Below are 18,906 nucleotides of genomic sequence, written 5' to 3'. Positions count from 1 at the left end.
GTATTTTTACTATTGAGTTCTATTGACCTTAATAGTAATACATGTCACGATGCCGGCTGGCAGGTAGTGGACCCTCTGTGCCAGAGAGGGATTGGCGTGGACCGTGCTAGTGGACCGGTTCTAAGCCACTACTGGTTTTCACCAGAGCCCGCCGCAAAGCGGGATGGTCTTGCTGCGGCGGTAGTGACCAGGTCGTATCCACTAGCAACGGCTCACCTCTCTGGCTGCTGAAGATAGGCGCGGTACAAGGGAGTAGGCAGAAGCAAGGTCGGACGTAGCAGAAGGTCGGGGCAGGCAGCAAGGATCGTAGTCAGGGGCAACGGCAGAAGGTCTGGAAACACTGGCAAGGGACACACAAGGAACGCTTTCACTGGCACTAAGGCAACAAGATCCGGCAAGGGAGTGCAAGGGAAGTGAGGTAATATAGGGAGTGCACAGGTGATAACTCTAATTGGAACCACTGCGCCAATCAGCGGCGCAGTGGCCCTTTAAATCGCAGAGACCCGGCGCGCACGCGCCCTAGGGAGCGGGGCCGCGCGCGCCGGGACAGAACAGACGGGGAGCGAGTCAGGTAGGAGAGCCGGGGTGCGCATCGCGAGCGGGCGCTACCCGCATCGCGAATCGCATCCCGGCTAGCAGCAGGATCGCAGCGCCCCGGGTCAGAGGACGTGACCGGGGCGCTGCAGCGGAGGAGGTGAAGCGAGCGCTCCGGGGAGGAGCGGGAACCCGGAGCGCTCGGCGTAACAGTACCCCCCCCCTTGGGTCTCCCCCTCTTCTTGGAGCCTGAGAACCTGAGGAGCAGACTTTTGTCAAGGATGTTGTCCTCAGGTTCCCAGGATCTCTCTTCAGGACCACAACCCTCCCAGTCTACTAAAAAAAAATTTTTTCCTCTGACCTTTTTGGCAGCCAAAATCTCCTTGACCGAGAAGACGTCCGAGGAGCCGGAAACAGGAGTGGGAGGAACAGATTTGGGAGAAAAACGGTTGAGGATGAGTGGTTTGAGAAGAGAGACGTGAAAGGCATTAGGGATACGAAGAGAAGGAGGAAGAAGAAGTTTATAAGAGACAGGATTAATTTGACACAGAATTTTGAAAGGACCAAGATAGCGTGGTCCCAACTTGTAGCTAGGGACACGGAAGCGGACATATTTAGCGGAGAGCCATACCTTGTCTCCAGGGGAAAAAACGGGGGGAGCTCTTCTTTTCATATCCGCGAACCTCTTCATGCGTGAAGAAGCCTGTAAGAGAGAATTTTGGGTCTCTCTCCATATAATGGAAAGGTCACGAGAAATTTCATCCACAGCGGGCAGACCAGAGGGCAAGGGGGTAGGGAGGGGGGGAAGAGGGTGACGGCCGTACACCACGAAAAATGGGGATTTGGAGGAAGATTCAGAGACCCTGAAGTTATACGAGAATTCGGCCCATGGAAGGAGATCTGCCCAGTCATCCTGGCGGGAGGAAACAAAATGTCGCAAATAATCACCCAGGATCTGGTTAATTCTTTCTACTTGTCCATTGGACTGGGGATGATATGCAGAGGAAAAATTTAATTTAATCTTGAGTTGTTTACAGAGAGCTCTCCAGAATTTAGACACGAATTGGACCCCTCTATCCGAGACAATCTGCGTAGGCAACCCGTGAAGACGAAAAATGTGTACAAAAAATTGTTTAGCCAACTGAGGCGCAGAAGGAAGACCAGGAAGAGGAATGAAATGTGCCATTTTGGAGAATCGATCAACGACCACCCAAATAACGGTGTTGCCACGGGAAGGGGGTAAATCAGTAATAAAATCCATACCAATCAGAGACCAAGGCTGTTCGGGGACAGGCAGAGGATGAAGAAAACCAGCGGGCTTCTGGCGAGGAGTCTTATCCCGGGCACAGATAGTGCAGGCTCGCACAAAGTCCCCAACATCCGTCTCCAGAGTTGGCCACCAATAGAAGCGGGAGATGAGTTGCACAGATTTCTTGATGCCCGCATGACCTGCGAGATGGGAGGAGTGACCCCATTTGAGGATTCCGAGGCGTTGGCGTGGAGAAACAAAGGTCTTTCCTGGAGGAGTCTGTCTGATGGAGGCAGGAGAAGTGGAGATCAGGCAGTCAGGTGGAATGATGTGTTGCGGAGGGAGATCAACTTCTGAGGCATCCGAGGAACGAGAGAGAGCATCGGCTCTAATGTTCTTATCGGCAGGACGAAAGTGGATCTCAAAATTAAATCGGGCAAAGAACAGAGACCACCGGGCCTGGCGAGGATTCAGCCGTTGGGCCGACTGGAGGTAGGAGAGGTTCTTGTGGTCGGTGTAGATAATAACAGGAAATCTTGATCCCTCCAGCAGATGCCTCCATTCCTCAAGTGCTAATTTAATGGCTAGAAGTTCTCGATCCCCGATGGAGTAGTTCCTCTCCGCTGGAGAGAAGGTCCTAGAGAAAAAACCACAAGTGACAGCATGCCCGGAAGGATTTTTTTGTAGAAGAACAGCTCCAGCTCCTACTGAGGAGGCATCAACCTCCAATAGGAAGGGTTTGGAAGGGTCAGGTCTGGAGAGCACGGGAGCCGAAGAAAAGGCAGACTTGAGTTGTTTAAAGGAGTCTTCTGCTTGAGGAGGCCAGGACTTGGGATCAGCATTTTTCTTGGTTAAAGCCACGATAGGAGCCACAATGGTAGAAAAATGTGGAATAAATTGCCTGTAATAATTGGCGAACCCCAAAAAGCGTTGGATAGCACGGAGTCCGGAGGGGCGTGGCCAATTTAAGACGGCAGAGAGTTTGTCTGGATCCATCTGTAGTCCCTGGCCAGAGACCAAATATCCTAGAAAAGGAAGAGATTGGCATTCAAACAGACATTTCTCAATTTTGGCATAGAGTTGGTTGTCACGAAGTCTCTGAAGAACCATACGGACATGCCGGCGGTGTTCCTCTAGATTGGCAGAAAAAATTAGGATATCGTCCAGATATACCACAACACAGGAGTATAATAGATCACGAAAAATTTCATTGACAAAGTCTTGGAAGACGGCAGGGGCATTGCACAGTCCAAAGGGCATGACCAGATACTCAAAGTGTCCATCTCTGGTGTTAAATGCCGTTTTCCACTCGTCCCCCTCTCTGATGCGGATGAGGTTATAGGCGCCTCTTAAGTCCAATTTAGTGAAGATGTGGGCACCTTGGAGGCGATCAAAGAGTTCAGAGATGAGGGGTAAGGGGTAGCGGTTCTTAACCGTGATTTTATTAAGACCGCGGTAGTCAATGCAAGGACGTAGGGAGCCATCCTTTTTGGAGACAAAGAAAAATCCGGCTCCGGCAGGAGAGGAGGATTTACGGATAAAGCCCCTTTTTAGATTCTCCTGGACGTATTCGGACATGGCAAGAGTCTCTGGGGCAGAGAGAGGATAAATTCTGCCCCGGGGTGGAGTAGTACCCGGGAGGAGGTCGATAGGGCAATCATAAGGCCTGTGAGGAGGTAGAGTCTCAGCTTGTTTTTTGCAGAAAACATCCGCGAAGTCCATATAGGGCTTGGGGAGACCGGTTACTGGAGGAACCACAGAGTTACGGCAAGGGTTACTGGGAACCGGTTTTAGACAGTTCTTGGAACAAGAGGACCCCCAACTCTTGATCTCCCCAGTGGACCAATCCAGGGTTGGGGAATGAAGTTGAAGCCAGGGAAGTCCAAGGAGAATCTCCGAGGTGCAATTGGGGAGGACCAAAAGTTCAATCCTCTCATGATGAGATCCGATGCTCATAAGAAGGGGCTCCGTGCGGAAACGTATGGTACAGTCCAATCTTTCATTATTTACACAATTGATGTAGAGGGGTCTGGCGAGACTGGTCACTGGGATGTTGAACCTGTTGACGAGAGAGGCCAAAATAAAATTTCCTGCAGAACCAGAGTCCAAGAAGGCCACTGTAGAGAAGGAGAAGGCAGAAGCAGACATCCGCACAGGCACAGTAAGACGTGGAGAAGCAGAGTAGACATCAAGGACTGTCTCACCTTTGTGCGGAGTCAGCGTACGTCTTTCCAGGCGGGGAGGACGGATAGGACAATCCCTCAGGAAGTGTTCGGTACTAGCACAGTACAGGCAGAGGTTCTCCATACGGCGTCGTGTCCTCTCTTGAGGTGTCAGGCGAGACCGGTCGACCTGCATAGCCTCCACGGCGGGAGGCACAGGAACAGATTGCAGGGGACCAGAGGAGAGAGGAGCCGAGGAGACGAAACGCCTCGTGCGAACAGAGTCCATATCTTGGCGGAGTTCCTGACGCCTTTCAGAAAAACGCATGTCAATGCGAGTGGCTAGGTGAATAAGTTCATGTAGATTAGCAGGAATTTCTCGTGCGGCCAGAACATCTTTAATGTTGCTGGATAGGCCCTTTTTGAAGGTCGCGCAGAGGGCCTCATTATTCCAGGACAATTCTGAAGCAAGTGTACGGAATTGTACGGCATACTCGCCAACGGAAGAACTACCCTGGACCAGGTTCAACAGGGCAGTCTCAGCAGAAGAGGCTCGGGCAGGTTCCTCAAAGACACTTCGGATTTCCGAGAAGAAGGAGTGTACTGAGGCAGTGACGGGGTCATTGCGGTCCCAGAGCGGTGTGGCCCATGACAGGGCTTTTCCGGACAGAAGACTGACTACGAACGCCACCTTAGACCTTTCAGTGGGAAACAGGTCCGACATCATCTCCAGATGCAGGGAACATTGGGAAAGGAAGCCACGGCAAAACTTAGAGTCCCCATCAAACTTATCCGGCAAGGATAAGCGTATCCCAGGAGCGGCCACTCGCTGCGGAGGAGGTGCAGGAGCTGGCGGAGGAGATGACTGCTGAAGCTGTGGTAGCAACTGTTGTAGCATAACGGTCAGTTGAGACAGCTGTTGGCCTTGTTGCGCAATCTGTTGTGACTGCTGGGCGACCACCGTGGTGAGATCAGCGACAACTGGCAGAGGAACTTCAGCGGGATCCATGGCCGGATCTACTGTCACGATGCCGGCTGGCAGGTAGTGGACCCTCTGTGCCAGAGAGGGATTGGCGTGGACCGTGCTAGTGGACCGGTTCTAAGCCACTACTGGTTTTCACCAGAGCCCGCCGCAAAGCGGGATGGTCTTGCTGCGGCGGTAGTGACCAGGTCGTATCCACTAGCAACGGCTCACCTCTCTGGCTGCTGAAGATAGGCGCGGTACAAGGGAGTAGGCAGAAGCAAGGTCGGACGTAGCAGAAGGTCGGGGCAGGCAGCAAGGATCGTAGTCAGGGGCAACGGCAGAAGGTCTGGAAACACTGGCAAGGGACACACAAGGAACGCTTTCACTGGCACTAAGGCAACAAGATCCGGCAAGGGAGTGCAAGGGAAGTGAGGTAATATAGGGAGTGCACAGGTGATAACTCTAATTGGAACCACTGCGCCAATCAGCGGCGCAGTGGCCCTTTAAATCGCAGAGACCCGGCGCGCGCGCGCCCTAGGGAGCGGGGCCGCGCGCGCCGGGACAGAACAGACGGGGAGCGAGTCAGGTAGGAGAGCCGGGGTGCGCATCGCGAGCGGGCGCTACCCGCATCGCGAATCGCATCCCGGCTAGCAGCAGGATCGCAGCGCCCCGGGTCAGAGGACGTGACCGGGGCGCTGCAGCGGAGGAGGTGAAGCGAGCGCTCCGGGGAGGAGCGGGAACCCGGAGCGCTCGGCGTAACAATACAGCTGGTTGTGCACACATACATTTGTGCCTTATTTAGTGCCGTAAATATAAGTGTCAGACTTTTTTGGGCCATTTAAGTGCCAAAATAAGACATTTTGCTGTAAAAAATGGCTACAAATGGTGCCAAAGAAGTTTCAACAAGATGGCCAAAAGAACAAAAAACATAATGCTCACATGGAAAAGAAAGGTAGAAAAAAATCTAAAATAAGAATTCATTTTCATGTTCTGGCTTGACCGAAGGTCTGATGGCCCGGCTGACAGATCAAGTCATGACACCCATGGACAGGCCAGGTTTTAAGGTTTTACAGTTTTAATAAGGATGCAAAAGTGCTTCCCTATTAGGCTATGTTCTTACACAGTATTTTGATCTGTATTTAAAGCCAAAACCAGTGATACTAACACAAAGAAAACATAATAGAAAGATCTGCATCTTTTTCTGCACCACTCTGGTATTAATAAAAATACTTACTAAAATGAGCTCCAAAATGCAGACCAAAATAAAGCTAAAAAACAGAGTGAAAACAGAGCCTAAGGCTAGGTTCACACTGCGGAATCTCCGGGATTCCGAATGCGGCCAGGCTAGGACCACTCGGACACTGCAGTCTCCAATAGACTGCAATGTTTTCCACTAGTATTTCCACCATAAGAATGAGCAACGCCCTTCTTCAGGCAGAAATTTTAAAGCGGGTTTTCCATTTACAAATTGGGAAACCCATTCACTATACTATATATTTTAGTAAGTGGAATTTCTGCCTGCAATTTCAAAGCGGAATTGCAGGCGGAAATTCCGTGGTGTGAACCTAGCCTTAGGCTCCAATTTACCAATAGCTACCTCTTTATTGTCCCTCGTGTGGGACAATACAGTGAAAAATGTGACTGTCAGGAAGTATATTGTAAAATGTTTGTGTGATCTATCAGAAAACCTCATCTGTATATTTAGTTAAAAGTAATAGAAAGTAAATACAAACACAGCAGGGAAAAAAGAATACGGTTATAGATGTTTAATGTGGCACCAATAATTCTCTCTATGTTATAGGACAAATTGTCTGCAAGCAAGGGACCCAAAGGCCATGTTATAAAATTATCTACTTCCATGACACATCAAGAAGGTTGTCCTTCCAGGAAGCACACGATGAATGTAAACGGGATGGTGGTCACCTTATGACTATAAAGTCTGAAGCAGAGCAGAAATTTATCCAGAATCTCATCCAGAGTCTCACAGCTTCTGACGGGGACTTCTGGCTTGGCCTTCGGAGAGTCGAAGATGAATCACCAAATTCCAGTGACTGTCAGAGCCTATACACATGGGTTGATGGCAGTAAACCAACATTTTGGTAAGCCTAAATAATTGGAGTTCATCCCCATTTCTAAATATTTTAACATTTTTAGCAGCTCTAGTAGTTGTTTTTGTAGTAGTAGATAGCTACAATGAGATCTTACAACTAAGAATCTGTAATAAGGCTAAGTTCACACTGCATAACATTTTGCTATGTATTGTATTTAAAGGGATACTCCGGCCCTAAGACATCTTATCCCCTATCCAAAGGATAGGGGATAAGACGTCTAATCATAGGGGTCCCACCACTGGGGACCCCCACAATCTCTCATGCAGCACCCACCTGTCTCAGCTGCTACATTTTGTTTTGGACGCTTGGAGGCGGGCGTGGCGTGATGTCACAAGGGGGCGTGGTCATGACATCACAACCCCATCTGCACGCACCCAGCATTCTAAACGAATGCCAGGTGCTGCATTCAGATCGCGGGGGTCCCTGCTGTGGGATCCCTGCGATCAGACATCTTATCCCCTATCCTTCGGATAGGGGATAAGATGTCTTAGTGCCCGAGTACCCATTTAACTCACACATTTTTGTCTGTACTCTGCAAAATAGTAACAGAAATGCATGTGTAAAATAAAATATGTGTGAAAATGTTACTAGCCTAAGGTAGTAAGGTACTAAGTTCTAAATTAGTGGTAGGCAACTTGTTACCTGGAAACAACGTGATGGAGGGGGTGTGGCATAATGTCACAAACACAGAAGCCCGAAGCCTTCGTTTTGATCAGAAATGTTCAGAACGCTGGGATGCGTGCCCGGAGATCATGGGGGTCCCAGCTGCCTGACCCCCAGCGATCAGACATCTTATCCACTATCCTTTGCTAGGGAATAAGATGTCTAGGGTTGGAGTACCCCTTTAAAGGGGTTGTATGCATTTGACAATGTTTTTTTTATTTAAAGGGTGTGGGGAAAATAAGCCAATCAAAGAATCTTGCTGCTGGAATGCCCAGTGATCTGCTGGGAAATCAGGAAGCAAATATTTAATTTCCGTTCTTCACCATCACAGAAAAATAAAGTGTTACAGTGTATGCTTTTAACTCTTTGGGTTTTCCATGTCATTCATAGATATAATGGATCCACCAGAGATGGGGACAATCTTGAAGACTGTCCACCCCCAAAAAATGTATACAAATAAAAAAAAAAAAACAGACTCCCCTCTATAAAGAATGTCCTAACTGGGTATTTGAAATGGATATTGTAAACTAAACTACCCCTTTAAGTGGGTTGTCAGAAGGTCCTTTGCTATACATACTACTCTATACATCTCTAATATGCTGTTAACAAACCAATAAACTATCCAAGAGAAACAAATAGTGCAATTTTAAAAGCTGTACAATTTTTAGCACAAGGTAACACTGTCAGTAAATGCCAGCCTTGCATGTGTTTTGGATTAGTGCCAGACCACAGATGCATTGCTATTAATGGAATAGGCCAGAGTGTAATGTATCAAAATATATCTAAGCAACATATCATCAGTAAGATGGAATTATGGGTAATTCATACTATCAAAAAAGACATTGAATAAAATTTATTGTTTGATAGTATAAATTATCAACCAAACAGAAAAACATGTGTATACTGACATATACAGACATATACACACATAATTCTATTAGGAACGTAAAGGTACACTAAACTGAGATTGCACAAAAAAAAGAAGTTAAAAAAATTACACTCGCTTTCCTAATCTTTCTTTCCTTTGATCCCATACTGTCCTCCTCCTCCTGTATACTATCCTGTGTCTGGCTGTAACACCTGTCAGCAGCAGGAGCCTCCCCCCTCTGCCCTGTCTACAGTAGCCATATATCAGAACCTTCCCCCCAGTGTAGTGGGATAATCAGGCACTGGACCCTGCTTCAGCACCTGATTATCCCACTACACTGGGAGGAAGTTTCTGATATATTGTTACATTCTAGTGGGAAGGCTGCAGCCATTTACTTCATACTTTGTCCAAAGTTGTGCTTGTTTTGCACAACCATGTCCGGTAAGCAGGACCACGTTTGTGACCACCGGTTTTATCCCTCGGTATTACATTACGGAGCGCTGCCCTCTTTTCTTTCCTGTCTACAGTAGGACAAAACATCCCTAAGCCACACCCCCAGCTGTTTCAACAGCTGAAAATGGAACAAGTCTGAATGGAAGAGATAAGCAAGTCACGCCATCACGCCCCCTTCCCATAGACTTTTGTTGAGGGGGCGGGCGTGACGTCACGAGGGGCGGCCCTGAACACAGAAGCCCGCACACATCGTTCGGAACAATAACTTCCGGACGCTCGGAAGCGGAGCTCCGGTACCAGGGGAGCGGAGTACCTCTTTAACAAAGCCCCCTGGTCGACTGATTATCTTAAGCACCAATTCGGCGACAAGCAACCTGGCTCATTATTTCGATCTATTTCTACAAAATTATGCCATCACTCTACCCAGTTACCTTTGTGACTCCACACAACTGATTGAGCTACTGATTGGAATAGAATGGAAATCAGGTTTGGTATTAATCACCTGTGATGTAACATCTTTATACACAAACATTTCCCATGACTTGGGCTTGAAATCTGTTGTGACATTTCTGAGCTGGGATCCAAAAATTCCAAGTGAGCAGAAGCACTTTTTACTGCAAGGAATGGAATTCATTCTAAAGAATATTTTTTTTCTTTATGACAGCACCATCTACCAGCAGAGGAAAGGTACTGCAATGGGGGCTAATTTGTTTGGGTTCCCAATATATGCTAATTTGTTTATGGGGGCCCTGGAAGAGGAACTCATATGGTCAAGCAGTGATCTCCTTAAAGGGGTTATCCAGGAGTCAAAAAACAGACCTATTTTCTTTTAAAGACTGCTCCCTGTCGGTCTCCACTTTGGGTGTATTATTACAACTTGGCTCCATTCGCTTTGATGGAACTGAGCTACAGAACCACACCCAACCTGGAGACAGACAGGGAGTGGTCTTTGAAATAAATTATCTCTGTTTTTAGATTCATGGATAACCCCTAATAAAAAATAAAAAAAGCGGGAAATATATTGGATGTATAAGCTGGGTACTCTAGTCACAGATAGACTAAATGAAATCTCAGAAATTATCATAACCTAAGTGGGATGACTGCTGCCATATTAGGTAGGCTAATCTCCTCAAGTCATTATGCTTTTACTTAATCATGATGTTTTAGCCATTGCAATAATCAACTATATGTTCAACCCATCCAGGACACAGGGACGTAAGGACCCAGGGCGTATTTCGGTAACCGGGAATTCCGAGCCCCGCCGCTCGCCGTGTGGGGTCCGGACTGGATGCCTGCTGAAATTGTTCAGCAGGCATCCATGACAACGCCTGGAGAGGTCCTGAGACCCCCCCCCCCCCCATCTCGGTGATAGCAGATCTCTGGTGAATTCAGACCGGCGATCTGTGGCCATTCCCGGGTCAATCGGGTCTCTGGTGACCGGAGACCTGGAAAAACAGGGTTATTACCTTACCCAGCAGGAGTGAGGTGGCACAGGTGCCTCCTCACGATCGCGTGATTGATCGGTCCTGACGACCGATCAATCACCGAGCCTGCTGGGCAGTGAGCGGGCAGCGATCGGGCAAGTTGGGGGTCCCTAACCTGTCCATCGGGGCAGGCGGGGGTCCCTGCCATCAGCGTGGACGGTCCCTGGAGTCTGCTGCGTTGGCAGAAGTCCCCGGGCGGCAGCAGCGTCTTCAGTGGCGGAGGGATCCAACAGGCAAACAACTCACCTCCTGCTGTTGCTTAACAACCACTTCCAGCATGCACAGCCAAAGGGCATGCTGGGAGTTGTAGTTTTGCAACAGCTGGTGGCAAAACTACAACTCCCAGCATGCCCTTTGGGTGTTCGTGCATGCTGGGAATTATGCAACAGCTGGAGGCATATTTTTTCTATGAAAAAGTGTTCCTCCAGCTGATGCATAACTACAGCTCCCAGCATGCCCTTAGGCTGTCAATGTATTCTGAGAGTTGTAGTTTTGCAACCTAACTCAGTGTTTCACAACCAGTGTGCCTCCAGCTGTTGCAAACTACAACTCCCAGCATGCACTGACAGACTGAACATGCTGGAAGTTGTAGTTTTTCAACAACTGGAGGCACACTGGTTGCGAAACACTGAGTTAAGTAACCAACTCTGTGTTTCGCAACAGTGTGCCTCCCGTTGTTGCATAACTACAACTCCCAGCATGCATGGATAGCCAAGGGGCATGCTGAGAGTTGTAGTTTTGCAACAGCTGGAGGTTCTCCCCCCCCCCCCACCCCCCATGTGAATGTACAGGGTACATTCACACGAGCGGGGATTTACAGTGAATTTCCTGCTACAAGTTTGAGCTGTGGCAAATTTTCTGCCGCAGCTCAAACTTCCAGCGGGAAACTCGCTGTAAACCCCCGCCCTGTGAATGTACCCTAAAAACACTACACTACACAAAACAAAAAATAAAACACTACATATACACACACCCTTACACAGTTAACCCCCCTCCCCCCCCCCCCCAATAATAATAAAAAACATCTGGTACGGCACTGTTTCCAAAACGGAGCCTCTGGCTGTTGCAAAACTTGCCGGACAGCCCTGGACTGTCCAGGCATGCTGGAAGTTTTGCAACAGCTAGAGGAACCCTGTTTGGGGAACACTACCATAGGGTATTTTTTGGTATCAGAGGCAAGTGTAATTCTTGCATCCGACTACATCCCTATGCAAATCCCTAATTTAGGCCTCAAATGCATATGGCGCTCTCACTTCAGAGCACTGTCATATTTCAAGGCAACAGTTTAGGGCCACATATGGGGTATTTCTGTACTCGGGAGAAATTGCCTAACACATTTTGGGGGGCTTTTTGTTCGTTTACACCTTAAGAAATGGAGAAGTTGGGGTCTACACCAGGATGATAGGGTAAAATTTTTTTTAATTTTGATACTAACATGCTGGTGTTGTCCCATACTTTTTATTTTCACAAGAGGTAAAAAAGACCCCCAAAATTTGTAATGCAATTTAGTACAGAAATACCCCATATGTGGACATAAAATGCTCTGCGGGCACACAACAGGGCTCAGGAGTGAGAGCACACTATGTACATTTGAGGCCTAAATTGGTGATTTGCACAGAGGTGGCTGATTTTACAGCAGATCTGACATAAACGCAAAAAATTAATACCCACATGTGACCCCATTTTGGAAACTACACCCCTCACGGAATGTAACAAGGGGTATAGTGAGCTTTAAAACCCCACAGGTGTTTGATGGATTTTCATTAAAGTTGGATGTGAAAATGAAAAAAATAATTTTTTTCACTAAAATGCTGGTGTTACCCTACATTTTTTATTTTCACAAGGGAAAATATGGGAAAAAAAGCCCCCCAAAAATTGTAACCCTATTACCCTATTTCCTTCTTGGAAATACTCCATATGTGGATTTAAAGTGCTTTGCGGGCGCACTACAATGCTCAGAAGAGAAGGAGCACCATTGGGCTTTTGGAGAGAGAATGTGTATGAAATTAAAGGCCATGTGTGTTTTCAAAGCCCCCATGGTGCCAGAACAGTGCCCCCCCCCTCCACATGTGACCCTATTTTGGAAACTACACCCCTTACAGAATGTAATAAGGGGTAGAGTGAGCATTTACACTCATTTTCTTCTGAGCATTGTAGTGCGCCCACAGAGCACTTTACATCCACATATGGGGTATTTCCATATGAAAAATGTAGGGTAACACATGGGGACACATGTGGGGGGGGGGGGGGTCCACTGTTCTGGCACCATGGGGGCTTTGTAAACGCACATTTCCCCCGACTTCCATTCCAAACAAATTCTCTCTCCAAAAGTTCTGGGGTATTTCCTTACTCCTTACTAAATTTTGGGAGACTATTTCTCCTATCACCCCTTGTGAAAATGAAAAATTTGGGGTAACACCAGCATTTTAGTGAAAAAATTTTTCAAGTCCAAATTTTGCGGAAATTTGTCGAACACCTGTGGGGTGTAAAGGCTCACTGTACCTCTTGTTATGTGACTTGAGGGGTGTAGTTTCCAAAATAGTGTGCCATGTGTTTTTTTTTTCAGTTTTGGCATCATAGGTGCTTCCTAAATGCGACATGCCCCCCCCCAAAAAAAATAAAACATTTCAGCTAAATTTGCTTTCAAAAAGCTCAATATCATTCCTTCTCTTCTGAGCATTGTAGTTTGCCTGCAGAGCACTTGACATCCACACATGAAGTATTTTCATGCTCAGAAGAAATGGGGTTACAAATTTTGGGGGGCATTTTCTCCTATTATCCCTTAAAAATTGTAAATTTGGGGAAAAAACTGTATTTTAGTGAAAAAATAATAATTTTATTTACACATCTGACTTTACCGAAAAGTCATCAAACACCTGTGGGGTGTTAAAGCTCACTGGACACCTTGTTACATTCCTTGAGGGGTGTAGTTTCCCAAATAGTGTGCCATGTGTTTTTTTTTTTTTTGCTGTTCAGGCACCATAGGGGCTTCCTAAATGCATTTCAGCAAAATTCACTCTCCAAAATCCCATTGCCGCTTCTTCCCTTCTGAGCCTTGTAGTGCACCCACAGAGCACTTTACATCCACATATGAGGTATTTCCTTACTCAAGAGAAATTGGGTTACACATTTTGGGGGCTTAGAAGAACTGTGACCTTTGTCCTTTCCACAAAGCTCTCATTTTATTTTATTTCATTTTAAGCTATGTAATATGGTGGCTGATCTCTTTACATGCCACCCGTTTACCAATAAGTATAGCAGATTTTGTTTCTAATACTTATTTTTAATTCTTAATTTCCTATTGTGGCTATTCAGGTTGTAGGTGCTTATAATTATATACATGGATATCACCTTTAACCTACAGCGCATACGGGACGGGTATTTAATCTATTGGCATTCATTTGAAACCTAACTGCTAATACAATATATTTTTTAAAAATATATGTACATCTTTTAATTTTTTTCTTTATTAGACCTAGCATTGTTTATGCTTATGTTCATGTCATGTTTATACTTAGATTAATTTTTTTGTTCTGGATGTGAAATGTGCATGGTAGGAGTTGTGCAACGCTCCTTTTACCTCTATCCAGGATCGTCTATGGACGGTCTCACAGCATTTCTATTCAGCTCCTGTTTTGTAGCCATCTTACTACACCCACTGTGGACTTCAGATTTGGTGTACATGCCGTTTACCATGTTTTCCCGTGCATACTTTGACCAGGACGTTCTTTGTGTTAGCCATTATATAAAGACCATATAATCACTTATTGTCATGCACGCACTTGAGAAAGGGTCCCGTTTGGACCTGAAATGCATTGGATGTGCTAACGTAATTTTTTTATGCTATTTTTCTTGGAATAAGAGAAGCACCATCACTGGGATCATTTGTCCATTACCGTCCTCCTTATACAACACTGAAGAAATTACACTCTGCTACAATGTAAAGTTGTGAGTGCACAGCCTGTATAATAGTGTTTAACCCCTTAAGGCCCGCGGGCCATTTTTCTTTTTTGCACTTTTGTTTTTTCCTCCTCACCTTCTAAAAATCATTATGTTTTCAATTTTCCACCTACAGACCCACATGAGGGCTTTTTTTTTGCACTACCAATTTTACTTTGTACTGACATCAATCATTTCACTACAAAATCTAACTTTTAATATGGAAGGAGTTAATGGGTGTTTTTTTTTTACTTTTAACCCCTTCAGGATTAAGCCCATTTTGGCCTTAAGGACCAGAGCGTTTTTTGCAATTCTGACCACTGTCATTTTAAACATTAATAACTCTGGAATGCTTTTAGTTGTAATTCTGATTCCGAAATTGTTTTTTCGTGACATATTCTACTTTAACATGGTGGTAAATTTTTGTGGTAACTTACATCCTTTCCTTGTGAAAAATCCTGAAATTTGATGAAAAATTAGAAAATTTTGCATTTTTCTAACTTTGAAGCTCTCTGCTTGTAAGGAAAATGTATATTACAAATAAAAAAATTTTTTTATTCACATATGCAATATGTCTACTTTATGTTTGCATCATAAAAGTGACGAGTTTTTACTTTTGGAAGACACCAGAGGGCTTCAAAGTTCAGCAGCAATTTTCCAATTTTCCACAAAATTTTCAAACTCACTATTTTTCAGGGACCAGCTCAGGTTTGAAGTGGATTTGAAGGGTCTTCATATTAGAAATACCCCACAAAAGACCCCATTATAAAAACTGCACCCCCCAAAGTATTCAAAATGACATTCATTCATCATTTTAACCCTTTAGGTGTTTCACAGGAATAGAAGCAAAGTGAAGGAGAAAATTCACAATCTTCATTTTTTACACTCGCATGTTCTTGTAGACCCAATTTTTGAATTTTTACAAGAGGTAAAAGGAGAAAATGTATACTTATATTTGTAGCCCAATTTCTCTTGAGTAAGCACATACCTCATATGTCCATGTAAAGTGTTCGGCGGGCGCAGTAGAGGGCTCAGAAGGGAAAGAGCGACAAGGGGATTTTGGAGAGTACATTTTTCTGAAATGGTTTTTGGGGGGCATGTTGCATTTAAGAAGCCCCTATGGTGCCAGAACAGCAAAAAAAAAACTCAAATGGCATACCATTTTGGAAACTAGACCCCTTGAGGTATGTAACAAGGAGTAAAGTGAGCCTTAATACCCCACAGGTGTTTCACGACTTTTGCATATGTAAAAAAAAAATTTTTTTTTTCACTAAAATTTGCGTTTCCCCCCCAAATTTCACATTTTTCCAAGGGTTCATAGCAGGAAATACCCCCCAATATTTGTAACCCCTTCTCTTCTGAGTATGGAGATACCCCATAAGTTGACCTGAAGTACACTACGGGCAAACTACAATGCTCAGAAGAGAAGGAGTCATATTTGGCTTTTTGAGAGCAAATTTTGCTCGGGGGGCATGTCTCATTTAGGAAGCCCCTATGGTGCCAGAACAGCAAAAAAAAAACACATGGCCTACCATTTTGGAAACTAGACCCCTTGAGGAATGTAATAAGGAATAAAGTGAGCCTTCATACCCCACAGGTGTTTCACGACTTTTGCATATGTAAAAAAAATATATATTTTTTCCACTAAAATGTGTGTTTCCCCCCAAATTTCCCATTTTTGCAAGGGTTAATAGCAGAAAATACCCCCCCAAAATTTGTAACCCCATCTTTTTGAGTATGGAGGTACCCCATAAGTTGACCTGAAGTGCACTATGGGCGAACTACAATGCTCAGAAGAGGAGTCCTATTTGGCTTTTTGAGAGCAAATTTCGCTCGGGGGGGCATGTCGCATTTAGGAAGCCCCTAAGGTGCCAGAACAGCAAAAAAAAAAAACACATGGCATACTATTTTGGAAATTAGACCCCTTGAGGAACGTAACAAGGGGTACAGTGAGCATTTGCCCCCCACTGGTGTCTGACAGATCTTTGGAACAGTGGGCTGTACAAGTTTTCATTTTCACGGACCACTGTTCCAAAGATCCGTCAGACACCTGTGGGGGTAAATTCTCACTGCACCCCTCATTACATTCCGTGAGGGGTGTCGTTTCCGAAATGGGGTCACATGTGGGGTTTTGTTTTTTTTGCGTTTGTCAAAACCGCTGTAACAATCAGCCACCCCTGTGCAAATCACCTCAAATGTACATGGTGCACTCTACCTTCTGGGCCTTGTTGTGCGCCCCCAGAGGACTTTACGCCCACATATGGGGTATCTTCATAGTCAGGAGAAACTGCATTACAAATTTTGGGGGGCTTTTTTCCCTTTTACCTCTTGTGAAAATGTAAAGTATAGGGCAACATCAGCATGTTAGTGTAAAAAATTTAATTTTTTTACACTAACATTCTGGTGTAGACCCCAACATTTCCTTTTCATGAAGCGTAAAAGAAGAAAAAGCCCCCCAAACCTTGTAACGCAATTTCTCCTGAGTACGGCGATACCCCATATGTGGCCCTAAACTGTTGCCCTGAAATACGACAGGGCTCCAAAGTGAGAGCGCCATGTGCATTTGAGGCCTAAATTAGGGATTTGCATAGGGGTGGACATAGGGGTATTCTACGCCAGTGATTCCCAAACAGGGTGCCTCCAGCTGTTGCAAAACTCCCAGCATGCCTGGACAGTCAACGGCTGTCCGGCAATACTGGGAGTTGTTGTTTTTCAACAGCTGGAGGCTCTGCTTTGGAAACAGTGGTGTACCGGACGTTCTTATTGGGGGAGGGGGGCTGTGTAGGGGTATGTGTATATGTAGTGTTTTTAACTTTTTATTTTATTTTGTGTTGGTGTAGTGTAGTGTTTTTAGGGTACAGTCACATGGGCAGGGGATTACAGCAAGTTTCCCAGCGCAAAATTTGCTGCATCTCAAACTTGCAGCGAGAAACCCACTGTAAAACCCTCGTCCATGTGAATGTACCCTTACATTCACAGGGGGGGGGGGGGTGCACCAGCTGTTGCAAAACCACAACTCCCAGCATGCATGGTCTGTTAGTGCGTGCTGGGAGTTATAGTTTTGCAACAGCTGGAGGCACACAGGTTAGGAAACACTGAGTTAGAAACAGACAATGTTTCCCAACCAGTGTGTCTCCAGTTGTTGCAAAACTACAACTCCCAGCATGCCCAGACAGCTGAAGGGCATGCTGGGAGTTGTAGTTCGGCAACATCTGAAGGGCCAGATGTTGCTGAACTAAAACTCCCAGCATGCCTGGACAGTCAGTGCATGCTGGGAGTTGCAGTTTTGCAACAGCTGGAAGAGCACAGATTGGAGACCATTATACAATGGTCTCCAAACTGGGACCCTCCAGATGTTGCAAAATTACAACTCCCAGCATGCCCAGACAGCCAAAGGCTGTCTAGGCATGCTGGGAGTTGTAGTTTTCAGACTCCTAGAAGCAGCAGTGAAGATCTTCACTGCTGCTTCTGAGGACCATATACTTACCTGCCGGTCCCGTCGCTGCTCGTCCATGTGGCCGGTCCCGCGCTGCTCCTCGGTCCCGCCGCTGGTTCGGGTAAGTCCGCCGGCCCCACGTGTTCCCCCACCTATGCCGCGAGCCCCCGCAGCCATCGTACCCCGTTCTGCCCGACTTCCAGGGGCGGGCAGTGCGGGGGATCTGAACGTTCACCCCAGGTCACTGTGATTGGTCCACAGGGACCAATCACAGTGATCGCTGACCAGGACCATCAATGGATGGTCCTGGGGGTGAAGCAGAAGTTGTCCCTTGCTGGAAACAGCGGGACTTCTGCTGGTTAACCCGTGCGCGAACGCACTGCACAACCCGGCGTTTATATATGCCATTCTGCGTGAAGGGGTTAAACTTACATAGAAATGGAAGCCCCCAAAAGTTACAAAAGGGCATTTTTTCTTAAATTTTTTCGCACAATGATTTTTTTTCAATTTCTCTGTAGATTTTTGGGTAAAATAACTGATGATATTACAAAGTAGAATTGGTGGCGTAAAAAATAAGCCATCATATGATTTTTAGGTGCAAAATTGAAAGAATTATGATTTTTTAAAGGTAAGGAGGAAAAAAAAAAATGCAAAAATGGAAAAACCCTGAGTCCTTAATGGGTTAATCCCCTGTGCCATTGTGAAGCTCTGGTGAACTCCATGACCAAGCGGCTTAAGGCAGTGCTGGAAAATAACTGTGGCCACACAAAACTTTGGGCCTAATCTGGACATTTCCACTTAGGAGTCTACTCACTTTTAAAGCGCAACTGTCATGAAATTTTGGTACTTTGTACTGTGTGCAGGTGGTGGGTATAGCAATATTTTTACCTGAAATTTGCAGGCTTTCATGACTGCAAAAATGGCTTTTATTCAAAGCCACTGACGGTCGTATAGGCGTGTCGCGAGGTACGTGATGCCCTTTCACCGCCACCCCCACCCCCACGCCTACCCCCATGCCTACCCCGTATGTCCACGCTGGGACC

The 18,906-nt window shown here is 46.0% G+C and overlaps 1 protein-coding gene across 8 annotated transcripts in view; it reads left to right on the top strand.

The window, feature by feature from the left end:
• Positions 1–18,906, top strand: part of LAYN (layilin) — a 110,806-nt gene that overhangs the window by 71,717 nt on the left and 20,183 nt on the right. For all 8 annotated transcript variants that reach the window (XM_056542402.1, XM_056542403.1, XM_056542401.1 and 5 more), the window contains one exon: positions 6,711–7,008. In XM_056542402.1, coding sequence (XP_056398377.1) covers positions 6,711–7,008 — 298 coding nt within the window. The remainder of the gene's footprint in view (positions 1–6,710; positions 7,009–18,906) is intronic.

Source organism: Hyla sarda, chromosome 10, assembly GCF_029499605.1.
Source record: "Hyla sarda isolate aHylSar1 chromosome 10, aHylSar1.hap1, whole genome shotgun sequence".
Lineage (NCBI taxonomy): Eukaryota > Metazoa > Chordata > Amphibia > Anura > Hylidae > Hyla > Hyla sarda.
The sequence above is the reverse complement of the archived record's forward strand: the minus strand, read 5'-3'. Positions and strand labels throughout refer to the sequence as shown.